Source organism: Paroedura picta, chromosome 1 (assembly GCF_049243985.1).
Source record: "Paroedura picta isolate Pp20150507F chromosome 1, Ppicta_v3.0, whole genome shotgun sequence".
Lineage (NCBI taxonomy): Eukaryota > Metazoa > Chordata > Lepidosauria > Squamata > Gekkonidae > Paroedura > Paroedura picta.
Window position 1 is genome coordinate 36,983,500 of NC_135369.1, and position 20,252 is coordinate 37,003,751.

The 20,252-nt window shown below is 44.5% G+C and overlaps 1 protein-coding gene across 3 annotated transcripts in view; it reads left to right on the top strand.

Moving 5' to 3' along the window:
* Nucleotides 1–15,282, top strand: part of CLHC1 (clathrin heavy chain linker domain containing 1) — a 26,233-nt gene extending 10,951 nt beyond the window's left edge. For all 3 annotated transcript variants that reach the window (XM_077333898.1, XM_077333903.1, XM_077333913.1), the window contains exons 6-12: nucleotides 981–1,096; nucleotides 2,850–2,937; nucleotides 3,814–3,920; nucleotides 4,441–4,615; nucleotides 7,641–7,843; nucleotides 9,042–9,221; nucleotides 10,584–15,282. In XM_077333898.1, coding sequence (XP_077190013.1) covers nucleotides 981–1,096; nucleotides 2,850–2,937; nucleotides 3,814–3,920; nucleotides 4,441–4,615; nucleotides 7,641–7,843; nucleotides 9,042–9,221; nucleotides 10,584–10,780 — 1,066 coding nt within the window. In that variant the 3' untranslated portion in view covers nucleotides 10,781–15,282. The remainder of the gene's footprint in view (nucleotides 1–980; nucleotides 1,097–2,849; nucleotides 2,938–3,813; nucleotides 3,921–4,440; nucleotides 4,616–7,640; nucleotides 7,844–9,041; nucleotides 9,222–10,583) is intronic.
* The last annotated feature ends 4,970 nt before the right edge of the window (nucleotides 15,283–20,252 follow it).

A 20,252-nucleotide genomic window follows, 5' to 3' on the forward strand; every position in this document is an offset into this window, starting at 1 on the left:
GTTTTAAAAGTTAATTCAGACTTTTTAGTTTGAATATGTAGTTTTACAGAGGTAGTAGCTGTTCCCACCTGTGTACCCACAACTGAGTTTGTTATATGAATCCATTAATACATTTGTTTGATTAATCAACAGCTGTCCTGTGGAATCTAGGATTCTAGGTCTGGTCTTGAAATACGTTCTCCTTTCATGGAGCCATAGATTCAGGCAATAAACCTATTTCTGTCTGTAAAAGGGTTACATATCTACCAGAACATAGGATATGAATTGCTCCTAAGGCAATAAATAGTAAGTCCTTTGAAGAATCAGGGTAGAGAATTTCAGTGAGAAAGTTTGCAGCACAGAAAGTGACCTAAAGCCGTGGTCCTCAACCTTATTGTCACCGGGGACCACTCAACGCTTGATAATTTTACTGAGGCCCAGTGAGAGGGGGGGGGTAGTTTAATCCTATACTCTCAACCACTGCCCTAACGCTCTCTGATCGCTATGGTAATGTTTAAACATCCCTTCAAAATAAGATACAGACATGCCACAACAATGAACATAAGGAACATTTTATTTTCATGGAAATTTTAACTCATGACAATGACAAATCAATGGGAACCCTGAGCTTGTTTCTCTGCAACGAGATAGTCCCATCTGGGAGTGATGGGAGACAATGACACCCAAAGTGTGTTGTAAAGGGCCGGGGGGGGATGAAGTAAAGGGCCGGGGGGAGGGGAGAAGACGTCTTTCGCGGCCCACCTCCAATTAGTTGAAGGACCACATGTGGTCTGCCGACCACAGGTTGGGGATCACTAACCTAAAGGCTTGATGACTGAAGCTTGCGGGGGACAAAATGCTAAGGATAAGGATGTCAGGGAGGCCAGTGGCACAACCTTAAACAGAGATACACCAATGGACTTAGAAGGGTATAATTCTGCTTAGGTTTTCACAATGTCTTGTGAATAGTCTGATGAGCCGCCCAATATTCTTCTTTGTAGCTATTACCGAATAACACAGTTTGAGAATGCAGTGAATGTCTGGGAGAGTACAGACAAGAGTGTTGAAACTTTGAAGCAACTAATTGATCAAATAAGAGAAAATGAAGAAAAAAAAGGTAAAAGTTGGTTTAGAATGTCACCATTCCAGAGCAGCCCCTCCTTCCATAACAGGCAAGCAGCTACTCAGAAATGTGCACTTGATCAGGATTTACTCGTATAACTAAAGGGATGAGCCAGTGTTTGGCTCTTTCAGCCCTTCCTTACATACCCAGGAAATTGCTGATTGCCACTGTGGGATGGTAGGTGAATTTCCTCCAGGCCAGGCTGGATTCTGGAGATTTCGGGGGGGGGGGAGGGAATCACTTGGGCATGAGATTGGAGTCACTGTGGGTAGGCAGGTAGTTGTGAGTTCCTGCATTGTGCAGGGGGTTGGATTAGAATTAGATGACCCTGTATTTACCTTCCAACTCTATGATTCTAGGACTATATATCCTCCTTTCCTTTATACCAATCTTCAATACCTCTATTCTGTGTCACCTCAATGTCATTAATTTAGTTTTTAAAATTGACATTTCAGTGACTTCTGGTTGGGGCATCTTTCTTCTTCCCCTTCCTAAACTGGTCCTCTCCTTTAGATTCCTTCTCAACTCTTTATTTTTAAGGTAAAGGTAAAGGTATCCCCTGTGCAAGCACCGAGTCATGTCTGACCCTTGGGGTGACGCCCTCCAGCGTTTTCATGGCAGACTCAATACGGGGTGGTTTGCCAGTGCCTTCCCCAGTCATGACCGTTTACCCCCCAGCAAGCTGGGTACTCATTTTACCGACCTCGGAAGGATGGAAGGCTGAGTCAACCTTGAGCCGGCTGCTGGGATTGAACTCCCAGCCTTATGGGCAAAGCTTTCAGACGGCTGCCTTACCACTCTGCGCCACAAGAGGCTCTTTATTTTTAAAACAACCTAAACTACCATCACTTTACATTTCCCGTTTCTCCATTGCCACCTGATGTCACAATCCATCTTCCATTGCTTCTTTGCAAGTAATTCCATTCCTGTGTTCCTGGGTATTTGTAGAGACCATAAACCCATTGAGAAGGTACTGTGTTGCTTGGTGTAAAGTAAGTTATATTTTGAAATATTTATTTTAAACATTTATGCCCAGCCCTCCCCCCTCTCTGTGTGTATCTGAAGCATGGATTATTGCAATAAGAATTCTAAAAACAGAAAAACAATAAAATAGTGAGATAAAAAGATGCAGCAAGGCGAAAAATGCAGTAAACAATTTAAGATTGCATCTAATGAAATCATTAAAAGTCTACTAAAAGAACAGTGGGAAAAATCCAGATGTTTAATAAAGGAATCCAAGTGTAATCTTATACCACCCCTCAATATAGATTTCTACATAGTGACTTATCATGATAATTCTGTATACGATGATTACACAATAATAATAATCCACCAGGGAAAGAGGCCTGAAATAATAGAACATCTTAACTTGGCAGCTAAGAGCCTGTACATTTAGTGTCAGGCTAATCTCAGCAGAGAGGGTTTGAGTGCCACTACAGAAGAGGTCCTGTCTCTGGTACTCGCCCTTGTAGCCTGTGAAAGTGCAAGCATACAGAGTGGGGGCTTTGATTACCCCCCCCCCCCAATTGTCAGGAACCTAAATCCACCTTTTCCTGAATTATTCTGGGAATTATAGTTCTTATCTGTGGCTAGGCATTTCTAACAGATTTATCAGCACCCTTAGCAGACTACCATTCCCAGAATTCTTTGGGGAAAGCCCAATCTAAATGTCTAGTCTTCCAAGATTCCTTGTTTTGGTAATATTAATGTTGATTTTGTTTTCTGTTTGGTGAATCTGGCCTTGCAGGTTTACTTGGCACCAGCAGCTCATTCATATATGAACGTGACCCCACCCAAATTAAAGAGGCAGCAGATTTGATTGAGTACCTTGAAAGGTAAGGTGATCAGGTGACCAGAGAGCCCGCTGGCCTGTGCTTCCTTTTCTCCCCTTTCCTTCACTAGGCATGTGAAAACTCCTGGTACAACAAGCATTTAGCATTCTTTCAACATGTTACTGGAGTTCCTGTATTAGATACTTCATTTATTTAAAATTTTCTCAAGGCCTGTCTTCTTTCCAACACAGAGGGAATCTGAGATAGATATGATAAAAACAAAACAATAAATTGACCGGTATCATGGGATTGCTGGTTAGCTAAATATTATGGATGACAAAGCTTTTCCTTGAGTTTGCACCCAAGTCCCTTGGCCAGTGCCCACCCATTTAAGCGAGCTGTCCGGTTAACCAGGCAACAATGAGCCAAACTTTTACTGTATTTAAAAAGAAAATTAATATAACCACAATCTGTATAGTTTGCCAGACTGTAATTCTGGAATATACCCAGTATCGAAAACTTTAGCTGCAAAACAGTGCTTTAACTCCAAATGATAGCTTGTCCCTAATGTTCTCCTGAACAACACAGAGCCTTGAGGTCTTCCTGATTCATCTATCTTAGTGGTCAAATGGGGGATTCTGCACAGAGGAGGAAAACTCATCTCCTGCTACATAGTTCCCTCCCCTTGATTGAGACATGGCATCTGGACCTCAGGAAGAGGAGTTTTGCTTCTGACTGCAGCCAGCTTAATGCAGATAGCCTCAACTCAAGCACATGGAAGAAGATTGTCTCCTTCCCATCATCTTTTTGTTCTCTGCAGTCTGGGTGCTCTCAGGCTGCAAGGCCAGAGCCAACTAATGTGTTCCCATTGCCAAAAATTAAGTTGTTCTTGTGTCTACCCATTGCCACTTAGAATGGTATGTTCCTTAATTTGCCTAGGTTCAATGAATTATTTTCCCGTGGTCAGTATGAGCCTGCAGCAATATTTGCAGCAAACTGTCCCAGAGGTATTCTACGGAATGAAGAGACCATGGAGAAGTTTAAAGGTATGGTGAGCCTTAGGTATGATCTCTTCTCTGTTTAGTTTTTTGGATTGGCTGAGGCAACCCTCTGTCTAATGTCATCTCTGTGCCAGATGAACATTACACTAACAGGGCAACAGGAAGTCAGGGGCACCGGCAGGAAAGCAAGTGGAGCAGGGGCTCAAGCAGCGGTGACATCCCTCGGCAAAAGACTACCCCCCGGGCCTCAGTAAAATTGTCAAGCGTTGACCGGTCTCCGGTGATAAAAAGGTTAGGGACCACTGTCTTAGGGCACTTTCACACATGCAAAATTATGTCATTTCAATCTACTTCAGTGACCTTTTGCAAGTGGATTTTTCCATTTCACACATTAAAATCCATCTGAAAGTGTATGTGAAAGTGTATGTGAAAGTGAATATTTCAACAATTTGCTTTGTAATCAGCTCCTTTGATGGAATCTGAATTGGGAAAGAGGGAAGGTACAAACAAGTCCAGGTTTTCTTCAAGCGTTTTCTCTCCTCCCCACCCCAACTTGTCTCTTTAGCTATCGGTAGTATTAAAGGGAAGATGCTCCCCCTGCTTATGTACTGTGAAGCTCTTGTAAGCACGAGCATGTCTGTCAAGCATCCTCTTCCAGCCAATTTGACAGCAGAAGCCATCAAATGCGCCTTAGGAGAGAAGCGGTTAGATCTAGTGATGTACTGGATTACCCAGCAAAAGTAAGAGGATTCTTGGGATTATTCCTTATGATTCTACAAAAAGTAAAACATCTCAAGTGTATTTCATTGGGCAATAATTTTAAAGATGTGAAGTGCAGTTCCTCAGAAACCCGGGCCGCCTGGCTCTATCATACCGGATACTATGAAAGTCAGGGCAGCGCTATGTCAAGCAATAGAAAAAAGAGCAAAGGCAGTCTGTTGCCTGCAAAAAGCATCCAATCCAAACCAGAATGCATCCTGTCATGGGTATCGCTTGGGTAATAGTTGAAGGTTTGGACTGCACAAGAGGCCTTCACAACATTGCTCTCTTCAGCTTGGTCATTCATACCCAGTTCACGTATGAATGGACTTCTAGTTGCTCTGACCAGCAAGCATGCCCAACTTGCAGATCTTGTATAGAATTGGGGCAGGGGTCCTTAATATTGTTGGGAACGCAGGGTGGATGAGGAACCACCACAGAACTGCTGCTCCAAGGACTGGGGCCAAGCACATGAGTAACAGGACAAACAATGGCTCCCTTGCATCTTTCCAGGTCAGGCAAATTGCACAGCAGGAGGCTTAATCCAACTCTAGATTGGGCCTGTGTGCACTTGGATCACCAAACTGAGAGAGCACTTAGCCTCACCCAGGAACCCACCTGGGAAAAGACTCTGCGCTGTAAAACAGAAAGATTCAGATTTCACTTGGGCTGTGACCTTCATAGGTTGCCCTAGCTAGCCACTCTTATTCAGCCTTTGGCCTCTATCAGTGACATATAGATAATAATATCAACCCTGCTTTACATAACCATAAGGATGACTAAAGTTATTTGAAGCATCAGAAGCAGTGACTCCTATGTATTCTACCTTCAGTTAATCCTTTGCACATCAGCCTATTTGCCACAGAACGCCAGCACATTGCAGAGGACTCTGGGAGATTAAGAGGGAATTCAAGAAATGTGTGCAGGCTAGGTCCATCAGCCCTGATGACTGTACTCTGAGGCTGTGTTCTTCTGAACAGCAATTCCTGGAAGAACAACAGTGGGAGGCTGTGGCTTTCATACCCTGCTTGTAGGTCTCCCAGGTGCATCTGTTTGGCTGTTGTTGGGGAAACAATTTTGGATTAGACTGGACCTTCAGTTTGATCCAGCAGTGATCTTCTTGTGTCCTTATGAATGTTCTGGAGTGAGCTGTCAATTTCCATAAGGTGCTGGCCATGCCGTTGGGATATTGCTGTCATGTCAATGTAATGAGAATGCATCCTAGAACACACCTTGCAGTGTCTGTCAGTTGGAGGGGTCAGTCGTAGTGGATAAGCTGTCTTCCGGGCAAACTTGTCCACCAGAACTGATCTACAAACTCATGAGCCATCGGTATGCTTCCAAAGAACCTCAGTGGAAAGAGGCATTGATATGGCCGCTACTGAAAAAAAAAATCTTTAGACCCACGAGAGCCCGATAATTACCGACCCGTCTTGCACCTAGCGTTTCTGGGGAAGATGGTAGAAAGTGCTGTCGCAAACCAATTAACAGCATTCCTGGAAGAAGCTTCAGTCCTAGACCCATCTCAGTCAGGTTTCCAGCCTGGCCATGGGGTAAAGACAGCGCTAGTCACCCTAACAGATGACCTCCGTTGCCAGTTGGACCAAGGCGCTTGACACAGTCAATAAAGAGCTCTTATCTCACTGCCTCGCTGGCACTGGAATACGAGGGACAGCCCTTCAATGGCTGATCTTCTTCCTCCAGGGTCGCGGACAGAGGGTTGCAATAGAACATCAAACCGCTGGCAGCTTACTTGTGGAGTCCCACAGGGAGCAGTCCTCTCTCCTATCTTAGTCAACATCTTTATGCACCCTCTTCTCCAACTGGTACAGATGACATCCAGCTCTTCCTTCTGATGGATGGCTGCCCTGACTCTCCCCCAGAAGCATTAGCCACCTACCTGGAAGCAATGATGAGATCACTCAAGCAGAGTTGTCTGAAGCTCAGTTCTTCAAAGACGAAGGTCCTGTGGCTGGGTAGGAAGGATCTATGGGAGAAAGTGCCTCTGCCCACCCTGGATGGTGTGCAGCTCTCAATGGTTCACTCCGTCAGGAACCTGGGCGTGATCCTAGATGTCTCATAATGGAAGCCCAGGTCACAAAAGTAGCGTGGCTGGTGTTCTACCACCTCCGCCAAGCCAAACTTACACCCTACCTGGCCCCGGAACACCTAGCCACAGTGATCCATGCGATAGTCACCTCTAGACTGGACTTCTGTAACTTGCTGTACACACCCTTAGCCTTGATCTGGAAACTACAGCTAGTCCAAAACACAGCTGCCAGGGTCTTCACAGCAACACCATGGAGGGCCCACGTTTAGCCCATTCTCTATCAACTACAGTGGTTGCCAGTTGAATTCCAGATCAGGCTAAAGGTTCTGGCCATACGTTAAGCTATACACAGTCAGGGACCTGAGGGGCCGCCTCCCTGCCTATGCCCCTCAAAGAGCTTTATGCTCGGCCACCACCAACTGGCTAATGATCCCTGGCCCTAAAGAAGCCCACCTGGCCTCAACTCTGTCCTGGCCCCCACCTGGTGGAATGAGCTCCTGGAGGAGATCAGGGCCCTGACGGAGCTAAAACAGTTCCTCAGGGCCTGCAAAAGGGAGCTCTTCCACCAGGCATTCGGTTGAGGCTGAGCGAAACCAGGAATACCTACAAGTCCCCTACTTCCTCCCTCCCAGAAATCCACTCATGCGTTCTGCCCCTGGACCTGTTTGCATTGTTGTAGTCACCTTTGGTACAGTTATTGTTGTGGTTATCAATATGTTATGGAAAAACTAAGTTCCTTGTATTGTTTTATGTTTTGTGTAAACCGCCCTGAGACTCAGGGTAGGGCAGTCTATAAACAAACAAACAAACAAACAAACAAACAAACAAACAAACAAATATTCTCTTGAACACAGTTTGACTAGGGCTTCTCTAAAACATAGAAATGTTTTCGTCTGAAATTGGTCATTGTGCCCTGATGTCCAGCCAATTGCCAAATTGCCTTGGTTTCCTTGCAGGCTGTCATTCAATGAGGAAACCGGTGATGTCATCTATGCTTATGGAGAGGAGAATACGTATGACGCATCCAAGTGTCTCGCTTTGGCTCAGATTGCCTACAGCCGGTGCGGTGCTCACAAGAAAGCTGCTCTGTGCCTGTGCAAGCAGGGCCAGATCTCTGGAGCCATGGACTATATCCACCAGCTCCAGTATTTTCCCCCAGGTAGATCCCAAGGGCTTATTTAACTGTGATGTTTGCATTCTGCCTGGTTAGCCTTCTCAAGGCAGCTCTCAATACAACTGATCGTATATTGTGATTTTAAGTTAAGACAGCAACCATGCCCTAGATCACAGATTCCCAAGACGTTATACAACCTGAGGACCCACCACCCACCCATTGCAAGGCAAATACCATATGCCAAGTGTCCCCATTTTAAAGCATGTGCAATGACCATGGATGCTTTCATCCTCGGAACAGTATAGTAAGATTCTTTATCAGCTACATTTTAAAAATATGTTGACAATGATGTTATTATTTTCCGTAAAACGTCAGATCTTAGATCTCTCTCTATCCCCCCCCCCCTACCAGCATTGTTTGGGGAGCTACATGGGAGGGGGGAGCTTTTCTTACTCCACTTTAGTTCACTGATAGCATACCTGTTACTCCACAGAGTACTCATGACTCTTAGAATCAACCTTACCAGGGTCTAAAAGGAACTTCTGTGGGGAGGGGAAAGCTGTGAAGGTGGGTGACCATCAGCATCATCTGACGGATCACTGGATCCAACTCCATGATTTCACAAAGACCGGACCTTCTTTGATGCCATTAGAATTCCTAAGGATGAGCTTTTAGTTCAGCAGCAACCAGCCAGCCTGTTTTCTGGCTAGTAGTTGGAGGCCATCTGGAAGCTGAGTGACTGGAGGGAGCAGTCCTGTGAAATGCTCCCTTTCAAAAGAGGAGAAACCTGCTTCCATCCCTTTCCTCTTGTGGCAGAGAGTTGTTGCTACCAGGGGCCCTGTTTTCGCACACCATGAGTGGCATAAGGAGTGCTCATGCTCTGTCTTTACAAAGGACTGTCAGACAAATTTGATTCCCTCACAGACCCCAAGTTTTCTGTCCTAGATAAAATCAAGACTGCAGTGAAATGAATCATAGATTGATCTGAATAGGAAGATCTTAAGCAGCCCTTTAAAAAGCCCACCAGGACTCCTTGAGTAAGGAGTTCCACAAGGAGAGGTGTCACTGTTGACACCTTGCAGTTTCCTGCTCTCCCACCAATAGCCTAAGCAGTCTAAGATAAAAGTTAGACAATGTCTCTGCTTAATACATCATAGAGATGGGGTACAAGAAACAGAGTGTCATCTTCTTCTACAAGAGCATTTTCTGGTTTTCAGACAGCTTTTCTGTTGCTTGGTTTCAGATGATTTTATCTACCTGATAAGCAACTGTCCTAGCATACAACTCATCCGCTGCCTCACTGAAGGGTGGAACGGGAAACCGCCCTCCTTGTCGCTTGGGGCAACCATGCTCTTTCTCTCCAACAAGGAACAGAAACTCTATTGTATACGGGTATTGGAGGAAATTGCCAAGGAAGGCAGAGGTGAGCATGGCCAGGCCTCGCAAATGTTTTCAGTGGAACTATAACAGTACTGGCCTTTGCCTCTTTTCTTCCATTCTCTGTTGCTTGTTTCCAGTTCCTCATCAGCATTTATGGAGAATTAGTTGCTCTATGGCTACTAGCTAAAACACTGGGGGAGTGCTACAGCATCTGAATGGGGCTGAGAACATGTATTTGTGCAGTAGTTTTCATAGACAATGAGCCTGAGCAGCAGATGCTTGGAGGAAACTATAGGGGAGAGTCCACACCCTGTTTTTTGAACTTTAACATACTCATATAGTATTGGTCCATCCAGCTGAGTATTGGCAGCTCTGACTGGCAGTGGCTTTCCGGTGTCGCAGGCAATGATCTTTCTATATCTGAGATTCTTTTAACTAAATGTCACTGAGCTGTGGCCTTTCCCTGAAGCATTGTCTGTTGAAAACACAACACCTGGACCGGGGCAGGGCTTTGTCTGGTTCAGCAGGGGTCATCTTATGCCTTGCTTCTTTCCCACTGATACACTTTGGGTGTGAGGATTAATGAAATTGGGATGAACCCATGCAACAGTGAACGGCAGCCCGTGGTGCATGGATGAAAGGGAGTTCTTAGTCTGACGAAGAGTGCTTGCACTCGAAAGCTCACACCTTGAATAAATCTTTGTTGGTCTTAAAGGTACTATAGGACTCCGATTTTATTGTGCTACTTCAGACCAACACGGCTACCCTTTTGAATTTACCTTATATCAGAGATGACCTGGGCACTGCATTATAGCTCCTTTTTGTGAATCCTGGACTAGGTCCTCAAAGGTACCCAATCCTGTCTGCCATGCTGTGCAGACCATATGCAGATGACACAATTCCAGTACACATCACTGTTGTGATAAAAGAGAGGGGCAAGCATTAGGCCCACTTACAGACTTCATGGATGAAACCAGATTTGAACCGGGGGCCATAAGGAAAGGTGAGAACTTAATTGGCCGTTGACCAGTTTAAAGTTATTTTAATTGGACAAGTGATCAAACACATTCCTTTTGTTCATGCAAAATGGCCAGGTATTGCTGCTTTTCTCAAGGGACGTGCTGTCTGAAAATTAGTATGCCTAATCTAGCACCCATTATTTGATTTGATTTATAGTTATTTGATTTATAGTTTTATTCTTGAAAAGCAACATGAAAATTGATAACAATTATTCTAAAAACATTTTATGCTTATCTATTGATGATGATGTTGGTAATTTTAAAATGCATCAACTATTTCTCCTAATTTTCACCCAAATCTATGAAAGTTTCCATTTTAGATGAATCTCAAACCAGAAATGAAATGCATTAAAATATTATTTTGGTTCCCTTCTTTTCAAATTTAGATGTGTTGGAACAAATGATTGTAAATGATTCACACTGTAGCGTGGAGGAGTGGAAAGAGATAGCCGAAATATGCTTCCAGCACAGGAAAATAAAATTGGGCAAGCTGCTCATCTCAGTCCTGACTGCCCAGGAAGGTGTGATTGAACTGCCTCCAGATGAGGACGATGTCAAGTTAATGGAACATGTTTTCTTGTAATTTCCCTGCCAAGCACATGGGGGAGCTCGTTGCCCTCAGAACTGCTTCAGCTGTTTGATTGAAACACAAAACAGATCTGTGGCTTTTCTCCCCTTTTCAAACCATAAAGTATTTAATACCTGAGTGTCTGCTTTAAATGGAAAATAGCATGATACGGCCATTTTACTTGACAAACACTGGCTGGGCATTAATATTTGAGCACAGTAATGCTTGTCTCACATAAAGCTCTTTAGAATCAGAGTCCAGTAGCACCTTTAAGACCAACAAAGATTTATTCAGGGCGTGAGCTTGAATAAATCTTTGTTGGTCTTAAAGGTGCTACTGGATTCTGATTCTCTTGTGCTACTTCAGACCAACACGGCTACCCATTTGAATAAAGCTCTTTTGTTTTGCTTTTCACCATTCTGGAATGAGGTTGGTACCAGGACTCTTTTCATTTCCTATTTTAATTGCTTGCTTTTAAATATTGAAATTATGCAATTAAACTTCCATACAAAAGTAGGAAGTTTGTCCCCTTTCCCAGAATCCCGGTTTAAACTAGTGCTGGAGTCATTTCCTCTCCCTAGGGAACCCTGGGAGTTGTAGTTCTCTGATTAGGGCTAGCAACTTGACATAGAATTCCTAACCCTCCCAATGGTCCAACTCCAAATGGCTAGGAAGGGGTGGATCATTTGACTAGGAAGACACTGTCCCTCCTCTCGTGCAGAACACTTGTTCCTTTTTAAAGAAATTTGATTTTACATGACAAAAGCTGGAAGTAGAGGTCCTCCAAAGTTCTGGAAATTGGGTGGCTTCTTTGTACAGTGAACAGGAACAGAGTATGTGAAAAGCGCTGGTGCAATCATGCTTATGAATGGTGTGGGGGGAGGGGCAGAAGGCAACACAATTCAGGTCTATTGCAAGAACAGATCATCCATCCATAATTAGGGTTGCCAACCTCCAGGTGGCACCTGGAGATCTAGTGGTGCCACGCCCCTCATATTCACTGGTAGAGGGTAGGGTTGCTAGATCCAGGTTGGGAAATTCCTGGAGTTTGGAGGGTGATGTCTGGGGAGGATAGGGATCCTAGTGGAGTATAATGCCACCAAGTTCACCCTCCCAAGCATCCATTTTCTGGTCTATAATCTGGAGATGAGCTGTAATTCTGGGGTTCCCCAGGTCCACTTGGAGGACAGCATTCCTAAAATCTCCTGCTTTTCCAGTTGATCTCCAGATAACCAAGCTCAATTCCCTCAATTAAAATAGCTGTTTTGGAAGATGTATTCTGTGGCATTATAGTCCTCCCCAAACCCACCATCCATGTATACCCTCCCAATTTCCAGATATTTCCCAACCCAGAGCAGACAAACTTAATCTATATTCCCTCCACCCATTGGTCGAGTCCACTGTTTCCACTCTTTGGTGCCATATCTAACCAGCCTGTGAGCACTCTGGTCCCCCCCCAGAACTGTTTTTTAAACTATCTGAGAATGGGGGTGATGATAGAGGATGAAAGATCTTCCAGGTGGAAGGTGCAGTCCCAACCAGCCACTCATCCCACTTCTGTTCCCTAAGCATTTCATGTTGTATGTGCACATACTGGGTGTATGTGTTTTGTTTTGAATATAGCCATGAGGACCAAAAACATGTATTTTCTTGTTCTGTAAATGGGAGCTCAGGTTTTACAGCACTGGCTTTATTTTTACATTCATGACCATGCTGTTTCCTTTCCCGCTGTTACCAAGAGATCTCCGAGCTCAGTGGTCATCTTATCAGAGCTTCCCATGCAGTGGGGCCCCCAAGTGTGGTTGAGCAACACTGCTGGTATGAATCTGGTCTGTGCTAGATGGGAGATTTTTTAGGACAAATCTATGTTAAGTTGCCTTTTGTTCCTTGAAAAAAGTAAAGTGGCATATAAGGGCAACAAATAATTTCAGTAATCTCTATAACAACCCTGCAGGTGGGTCAGCATTATTATCCCCCATTTTATTGAAGGGATTGGAGGAGGAAATCAAGGCCATCCAGGTGTTTCATGCTTGAACAGAGGGTTTGAGCTGGGGGGGGGGGGCTTCTGTGTACAAGTTGAGCGGCATTGCTCATGGTGCTAGATTCTGTACTAGCTCAGAAGACACCTATGCATATTTTAGAAAGGAAACGAATATACATCATTAGTGTCATCATTCTGTGCTGAGGTAAAATATCAGTTAACCAGGATTCAATTTCACCATGAAATGAGACTTTTGTAAGGAAACACAGCCATGGTCATTCATTTGTGAACAGGATGTCTGGGAGGTTGTTGGTGTTTTTTAGCAGCCAAGTAAATTTAATATCTGTAGATCCATAAAGCCAACAAACTATAGTTGTCAATGTGCCAAAAACTAAGCTTGACAGTTGTTTACCAAAGGCTTAAATCTGCCTTAGGTTTCTATATATACACAGCTCCCCCCACCCCACCCTCAAGAGCTGTCAGTGGATATTTGAATTACAGCTCGTGAAGCAACTGGGCGTCTTGCTTGGCTGGTGTTGCCAGTTTACACACAAGGCGTTGCAACCTTGGGAACGAAAAAGTGCTCAAATACAAAGCCATCGACTTCTATTATTATCATTATCATTATCATCATTATCATTATAATTTGGATTTATAGCCCGCCACTCCCCTAAGGCTCATGGCGGGTAACAGCATATAATAAAACCCCATAAAACCCCTAAGGGGAGGGGAGGAGGGGCCCGATCTTACCAGGAGGCGCCAGCCTCAGCCGTAGACCTGGTGGAAGAGCTCCATTTTGCAGGCCCTCTGACAATTTTGGAGATGCTTTGGCAGAACCCTCAGAAAGTGAGTGTGTGAGAGTATGGAAAATACTATGATATCATGAATAGGATACAGTTGATCAAGACGGTTCAGAATTCTGTCTGTAGGTGGGGTTCTTTATAGCCTTCAGATACATCCTAGAGTCCTTGATAGATTTTATGCTTTCTTAGGGCCTTCCAGTGTCCGTCACTAAAGGTAAATGAGCAGCATGCATCCCCTCCAGACCAGGATGCGTAACGCCCATGGCTCAAGCTCGGCCCATTCTGCACATATTGGATAAGGCACTTTCAATGTGCTTTTGCAGCTGGATTTTCCTGTGCAGAACAGGATAATCTACTTTTAAAGTACATTGGAAGTGCATTATCCAATGTGTGCAGAATGGGCCCTGGAAAGCTGATGTTCAGCAGGAAGAAAGTAGTGCTGTGTTTTAGGAGGGTTGTGACTCAGTGGTAGAGCCTCCCCTTCACATCTGGAAGGTCCCACATTCAACCCCAGCATCTATAGTTAAAAAGATCAGGCAGCAGGTGATGTAAAAAACCCAAGGTCCCAGAAAATTGGCATCAATCAAACTAAACAGATAATCCTGAAACAAGCCAAGAAATGGGCATCGAAGGGCATATCTATTTTAGCTGTTTAAGATTTTATTTATTCCAGATAATATTTTTGTATTCCTATATTTTTTTCATGTCATGTTGTTTGATGTAACCTGCCCTGAGTCCATAGAGAAAGGGCTGATAAGAAATCCTTATCCATGGTTCCTCTATGGTTCCTCTATATATTTGTGAAACAGCCTGGGGGGTGGAACGTGTCCGGCTGCACCCTGATTGGCCCTGCCCCAACAGCTCCTGGTCTCCCTCCCTGGACACTAGCCACATTCCTCTGAGACATGCCAGAGACAGAAGGACACAAAAGCCCTGTCAGACCCAACATGAACCCTCATTCCCTCCTATCACTCCTGCTGCAAGGGAGGCAGAGAGAGACACACTGTCCCAGGCTGCTGACAGAGACACAGAGAGAGCTGCCCGTGCTGCGATGGAGGAAGAGAAAGACAGAGAGAGCTGCCCCAAACTGCACACCAGCCCTCCTTCCTTCCTACAAACCAGGCCTAATTACCTGCTATGCCTCCTGCTGCAAGGCACACCAAGACACGCAGGGAGAGGGAGAGAGACACACAGATCTGCACCTCCCGGTGTCCTCTGGGTCCTAGCGCCCATTGCATTTCTGCTTGCAATGGACTTTCTTGCTAGTATATAATAATCCTTATCCATTGTTCCTCTATATATTTGTGAAACAGCAAAGCTGTCTGCACCCTGATTGGCCCTGCCCCTGCAGCTCCTAGACTCTAGCCTCTTTGCTCTCAGACGCATTGCCTTGAAAACCCAATTGGATCTCTGTAAGTTAGAAACTAACAGAATTTAGTGCAACATAAACTATCATGGTACAGAGCTTTCTTCATTAGTTGGGTGAACTGATCAAAGCATTTATATGCATCACCATAAAATTGATGTTTCTGCTTATCTTTTCAATTTTGCACTAGATTTTAATTCTAGTTTACCTGTCTAACAACAGTTGAGAGTGACTCTCAAGAAATGTGACCTTGATCAAAGTGTTGTGAAACAAGTATGAAATTGGTTGAATAACTATTTGCAAAGCACAAATTCAAGTGGAGGAAGTGTGTGTGTGCAAATAAAAACAGTATACTTTGTATAAAACTTTGTTGGTTTTAAAGTTGCCATTGGACGCAAACTTTATTTGCAAGGCAGTCCGTAAAAAGATGGAAAAGAGATATTTGGGAGCAGAGGGAATTGTTGGAAATCATTGCTATTTTCCTGGTCCTAACCCTGTCCAAATTTTCCTCTTGCCTTGCTCCGCCATTTCTGCCCATGTACTTAGTCTTCCTCTTTTCATGTGGGGCTAATCTACACGCCAACTGACCTTCATTGGGGTAAATGTAGGGTTACCAACCATTTTTGTGGGTTCTTGTCATGTGATCTGCCCTGAAGCTTCCTAATGCAGCAGAATAGAAAAAGCATACAGTTCCCCCTTGCCAGCAGGGTTGCCAACCTCCGAGTGGGACCTGGAGTTCATCTAGAATTATAACTGATCTCCTGGCAGCTATGAAGAGCAGAATTGGGCTTTACGTCCCCCATTGGGCTCCTCCTTCCCCAGAATTCTGCCTCTCCAAGTCCCAGACCTGAATCTCTGGGAATTTCCCAAGCTGGAGTTGGCAATCCTAGATTGGTGTGGCAGGTTTTAAAATGTCCTGCTAGACTGCTTCACTATTTCAGGTTTACATAGCTTATTTTTCCTCTTTATTTGGATTCTGAGTTTAAACTAGCAATGCCAGACATAAGAGAGCACATACACAAATACAGGGGAAAGCCTTATTTGGAAGAATCATTGATGGTGGCCATAAACAATCATGATCCTTACAAAGCTAATTAAGCCATGCTCTTTTATTTTTTCTTCTTTTAAGGAGCAGAATGTTATCAGCACTGGCAATTGTACAGGCATATTTTATGGTCCTGCAGGCTCTGATAATTATGGTTGCTAACAGGATTGAGAAATTCCTGGAGATTTTTGGGTAGAACCAAAAGGGGAGGGCAGGTTGGGAAAGATTGGGCCTGAGTAGGGTATAATGCCCCAGAGACCACCCTCCAAAGTAGTCATTTTCTTCAGAGGAATTGTTTCCTGCAGTCTGGAGATAAATTGTAATTTCAAGACACTTTCAGACCCCACCTGGAGGTTGGTAACCTTACTAAAAATTGGCAACCTCTATTAATTTTTCTGTTCTGCTGTATTATGAGACTTCAAGAACACATGAAAACCAGTATCAGACCCAAGAAAATACAAAATAACGAACCAGACATAAATATTATTATTATTTCATTTATGCCTCACTTTTCTCCCTATTTGGGGCTCATTGTGGCTTTCAACATTGTTCATTTCTACATTTTATTCTCACAACAATCTTGTAAGATAGGTTAGGCTGAGAGTGCAGGACTGGCCCAAGGTCATCCAGCAAGCTTCCATGGCAGAGTGGGAATCTGAACCTGGGTCTCTCAAATCCTAGTTCATCACTCTCACAACAACTACATCATACCAGCTAGTACCAAGTGAAATATTGTCACCTGCTAGGGGGTTGGAGGCGGGGTGTGAAGATCTGGGAATTCAGGCAATAAGAAGTTCACTAGCCCCCCCATTCCCCCCCCAGCCCTTGTGCAATACCACCAGGGCACCACCTCAGTGCAAAAGTGATGATTACAGCGAGGGCATAGAGGCAGACAATAGAAAAGAATGACCGGTGAGTTACATCTGGTGTAAAGAAGAAGTAGAATCCTGAACTGGAGAGTGAACAATACCATGTCAGCGTGCTAGTTACGGGTGCTGTTTCCTGCACAAAAACTAGCACATCAAGGTAAGAAATTTTACCCCAGCCTTTTCCGTGTTTTTACCGTTTCTAGCATTTTCCTCCAGGAAGCATTCAAAATATTCTAACAACTGCATAAATAAAACCATCAGAGGGAGGGAAGGAAAGGGAGAAGCACTCAGCCAAGGTCCTGGAACTAGCTTCATTAATGCCCCCGCCCTTGAATGATCAATAGAGACAGAGCAGGATTTTCTTTTTCAGGTCCTCGTCTGAATCTGGCTCACCTAATATCCCCTCCCGAAGAATATTTTGCATTCAATGGTGTCATTTATATGGTTGGATGCAGATTCCAGGGAGCTGCATGGGGGGAGAGTCAACGGTTGCATGAAAAGTAAGATGACCACAGAAAAAAATTTTTTGAGGGAGGGACCCAGAAAATGTGAACATCACATGCACTTCTGTTGCCAAATGTGACAAGCCATTGTACTACTGCAAAGATCTGCTTCTGAATTCCCGCTTTATTCTACCGTGTACGATGTCCAGGTCTTCCTGAACGTTAGAATGCTGCAGGGAAATTAACACCGCTTTGTGTTGTAGCAACTCCTCTCTGTCAGAAGAGCCACGGTCACTTCCTGTAGCACAGCAAGTATACTCGGGATACTCTGCCTTGGTAACAACTATTGCAATGCAAATCACAGAATGCGTCAGCCAAAGTTTTTATGGTGGGAAATGGAATCTGCAAGTAGTCTGGAGAGAGGGTACCTCATCATTGCTGAACAGTAAAAAGGGGGAATCTGCTGTGATGCATTGGCTTGAGTGTCAGACAAACATTTGGAAGACCAAGAGAGCTGACACGGTATAGTGGCTAAGAGCAACGGCCTCTAATCTGGAGAACTGGGTTTGATTCTCTACTAGCTCCACATGAAGCCAGCTGGGTGACCTTAGGCAATCACAGTTCTCTCAGAGCTCTCTCAGCCCCACCTACATCATAGGGTGTCTGTTGTGGGGAGCAGAAGGGAAGGTGAATGTAAGCCACTATGAGACTCTGAGCAGTAAAAAGGCGGGGTACAAAAAAAAACAGTTCTCAAGGTTGGAATCCCCAAGCTTCCATGGAAGCTTGCTGGGTGACCTTGGGCCTGTCTCTCTCTCAGGCTAAGGTGCCTCCTAGGGTGGTTGTGAGGATAAAATGGAGGCATGGGGAGAGATGTTATAAACCACTTTGACTTCCCATTGGGAAGCAAGCCAGAGTACAGATATCCAAATAAATACCGTCATTCTCTGTTTTCTAATAGCAAAGTTGGCCAGATCTGAGGATACTTATATCTGTTGGTTGAAGCTGTGAAAGAGTAAGACAGATCTTTCTACAAACCTGAAAAATGCTCCAGGATTGCAAAAATAAAACCTCAAATCTTAAACCCCAAATGATAAAAGAAGCACCTGTAGGTTTAACTGATTATCCCAGTGGCTGTTTCTAGCCAATCACAGCATTCCAGGCTGGGGCTCAGGGAGTAAAGGGGAGGAGGCAGGGTCCTTTTGAGGGCTGTTTTAATTTTTGAGGGAAGCCTCATCAGTGCCAGGCATGGCTCTGACTGCCAGCTCCTGGTTAGGAAATTTCTGGAGATTTCTGGGTGGAATCTGCGGAATGCAGGATTTCGGTAGGAGATACAACGCCATAGAGCCCACCTTCTAAAGTAGTCATTTTCTCCTGGGAGACAGATCTCTGTCATCCGGAGACCAGTTGTAATTCTGGGAGATTGCTTGGTGCCACAGTGGGAGCTGGCAGTCCTACTGATCCTACTGAACTGGAATGACTCATCTAAGTCTGGCTTCTTGCGATTGTTCAACAGCAGCAACCTTGTGAAAGCCAGCATTGTAGTAGTTAGAGCTTCAGACTAGGAACTGGGAGCACCTGAGTGCCCCCAACAAGTCCTTGAAGGTGCCCCACAATGCAAGTGTGCCTGGCCAAGTAACCAGCACCATACAACTGAGTCACAGTTTTCCTAGGTACGGTATGCTGGGGTGGGGAAAGGGGAGCTAAAGACAGAAGGGCAGATAACTAGTCTGGTTGTTGGGTGGGATGGGGAGAAGGAAGCAGGAAAAGAGGAGGCTATGGGGGCATTCAGGGAAAAGAAAGAGGAAATAGTGGGAGAAGAATACTTGTCTTAAATAATGTAGCCTCATATTAGTGCAAGCTTTCTCAACCAGGGTTTCTTGATGGCCCTGAAAGGGTTTCCTGAATGAGTGGGAGTTAATTAATTTTTATATATTTTAAAATTTGTTAAATGTTTATCAGGTGATATGACCACATTTGTTCATGTTGACCCTCCCTGCTCCCAAAATAACCAATGATAGACCTGGAGGGGGTGGGAAGGGGAAGAACTCCAGGTGGATGTATACACCGCTATACACGGTTCTGACTGAGCAGGAATGTCAGGGCTCTCTCAGCCTCACCTACCTCACAGGGTGTCTGTTGTGGAGAGAGGAAAGGGAAGGCAAATGTAAGCCACTTTGAGACTCCTTCGGGTAGGGGAAAGCGGCTTATAAGAACCAACTGTTCTTCTTCAGTAATATCAGGGCTCTCTCAGCTTGACCCACTTCACAGGGTGTCTGTTATGGGGAAAGGAAAGGGAAGGCAAATGTAAGCCACTTTGAGGCTCCTTCTGGTAAAGCAAGTGGCATATAAGAACCAACTCTTCTTCTTCTAAGGGGGATCTAGACATAGCACATCCAGACAAACATGGTGAAGTTGGCTTCTTTATTTGGAGGAACTGCATGGATCTCTACTTTGCAACCAGTTATGGCTTTATTAGGAAGTGGGGAGCTTCCCTTTGGTTATAGTAACCAATGCAAAAGCAGACTCAGTTGTTACATACTGGCTGGCTGATGTTTATTCTGACTTTGCCACTGGCTAGGTCCAAATGCAAGTCAATGTCTCAGGGTGAGGATTTTAAATTAAGCTGCTCAGCAAAAAAAGCCATAGCAACCACAGGCGGGCTGAAGTGTTTTGATCGCTCTGTGTCTCCTGTCTGTCAAGACTGAACTTGCTATTGTCTGCTCAGTTGCAGCAATGACTTTCTAAATCTTACAGCAGAAGAAAAGCGTATCCAGTAAAAATGCATGGTATTCTATAGCAACTCATCAAGAAAGCCCCTAGTCCTGCAAAGCTGGTTTAGTGGCTTGCATTTAGTGCAGTATAGATTTATATAATTATAAATTATACAATAATAAATGGTCTGGAGCAGTGGTCCCCAACCACTGGGCCACGGCTCCCTCTCCCCGACCCCCCCACAGTGAGAAACTTCCCAGGCCGCAAG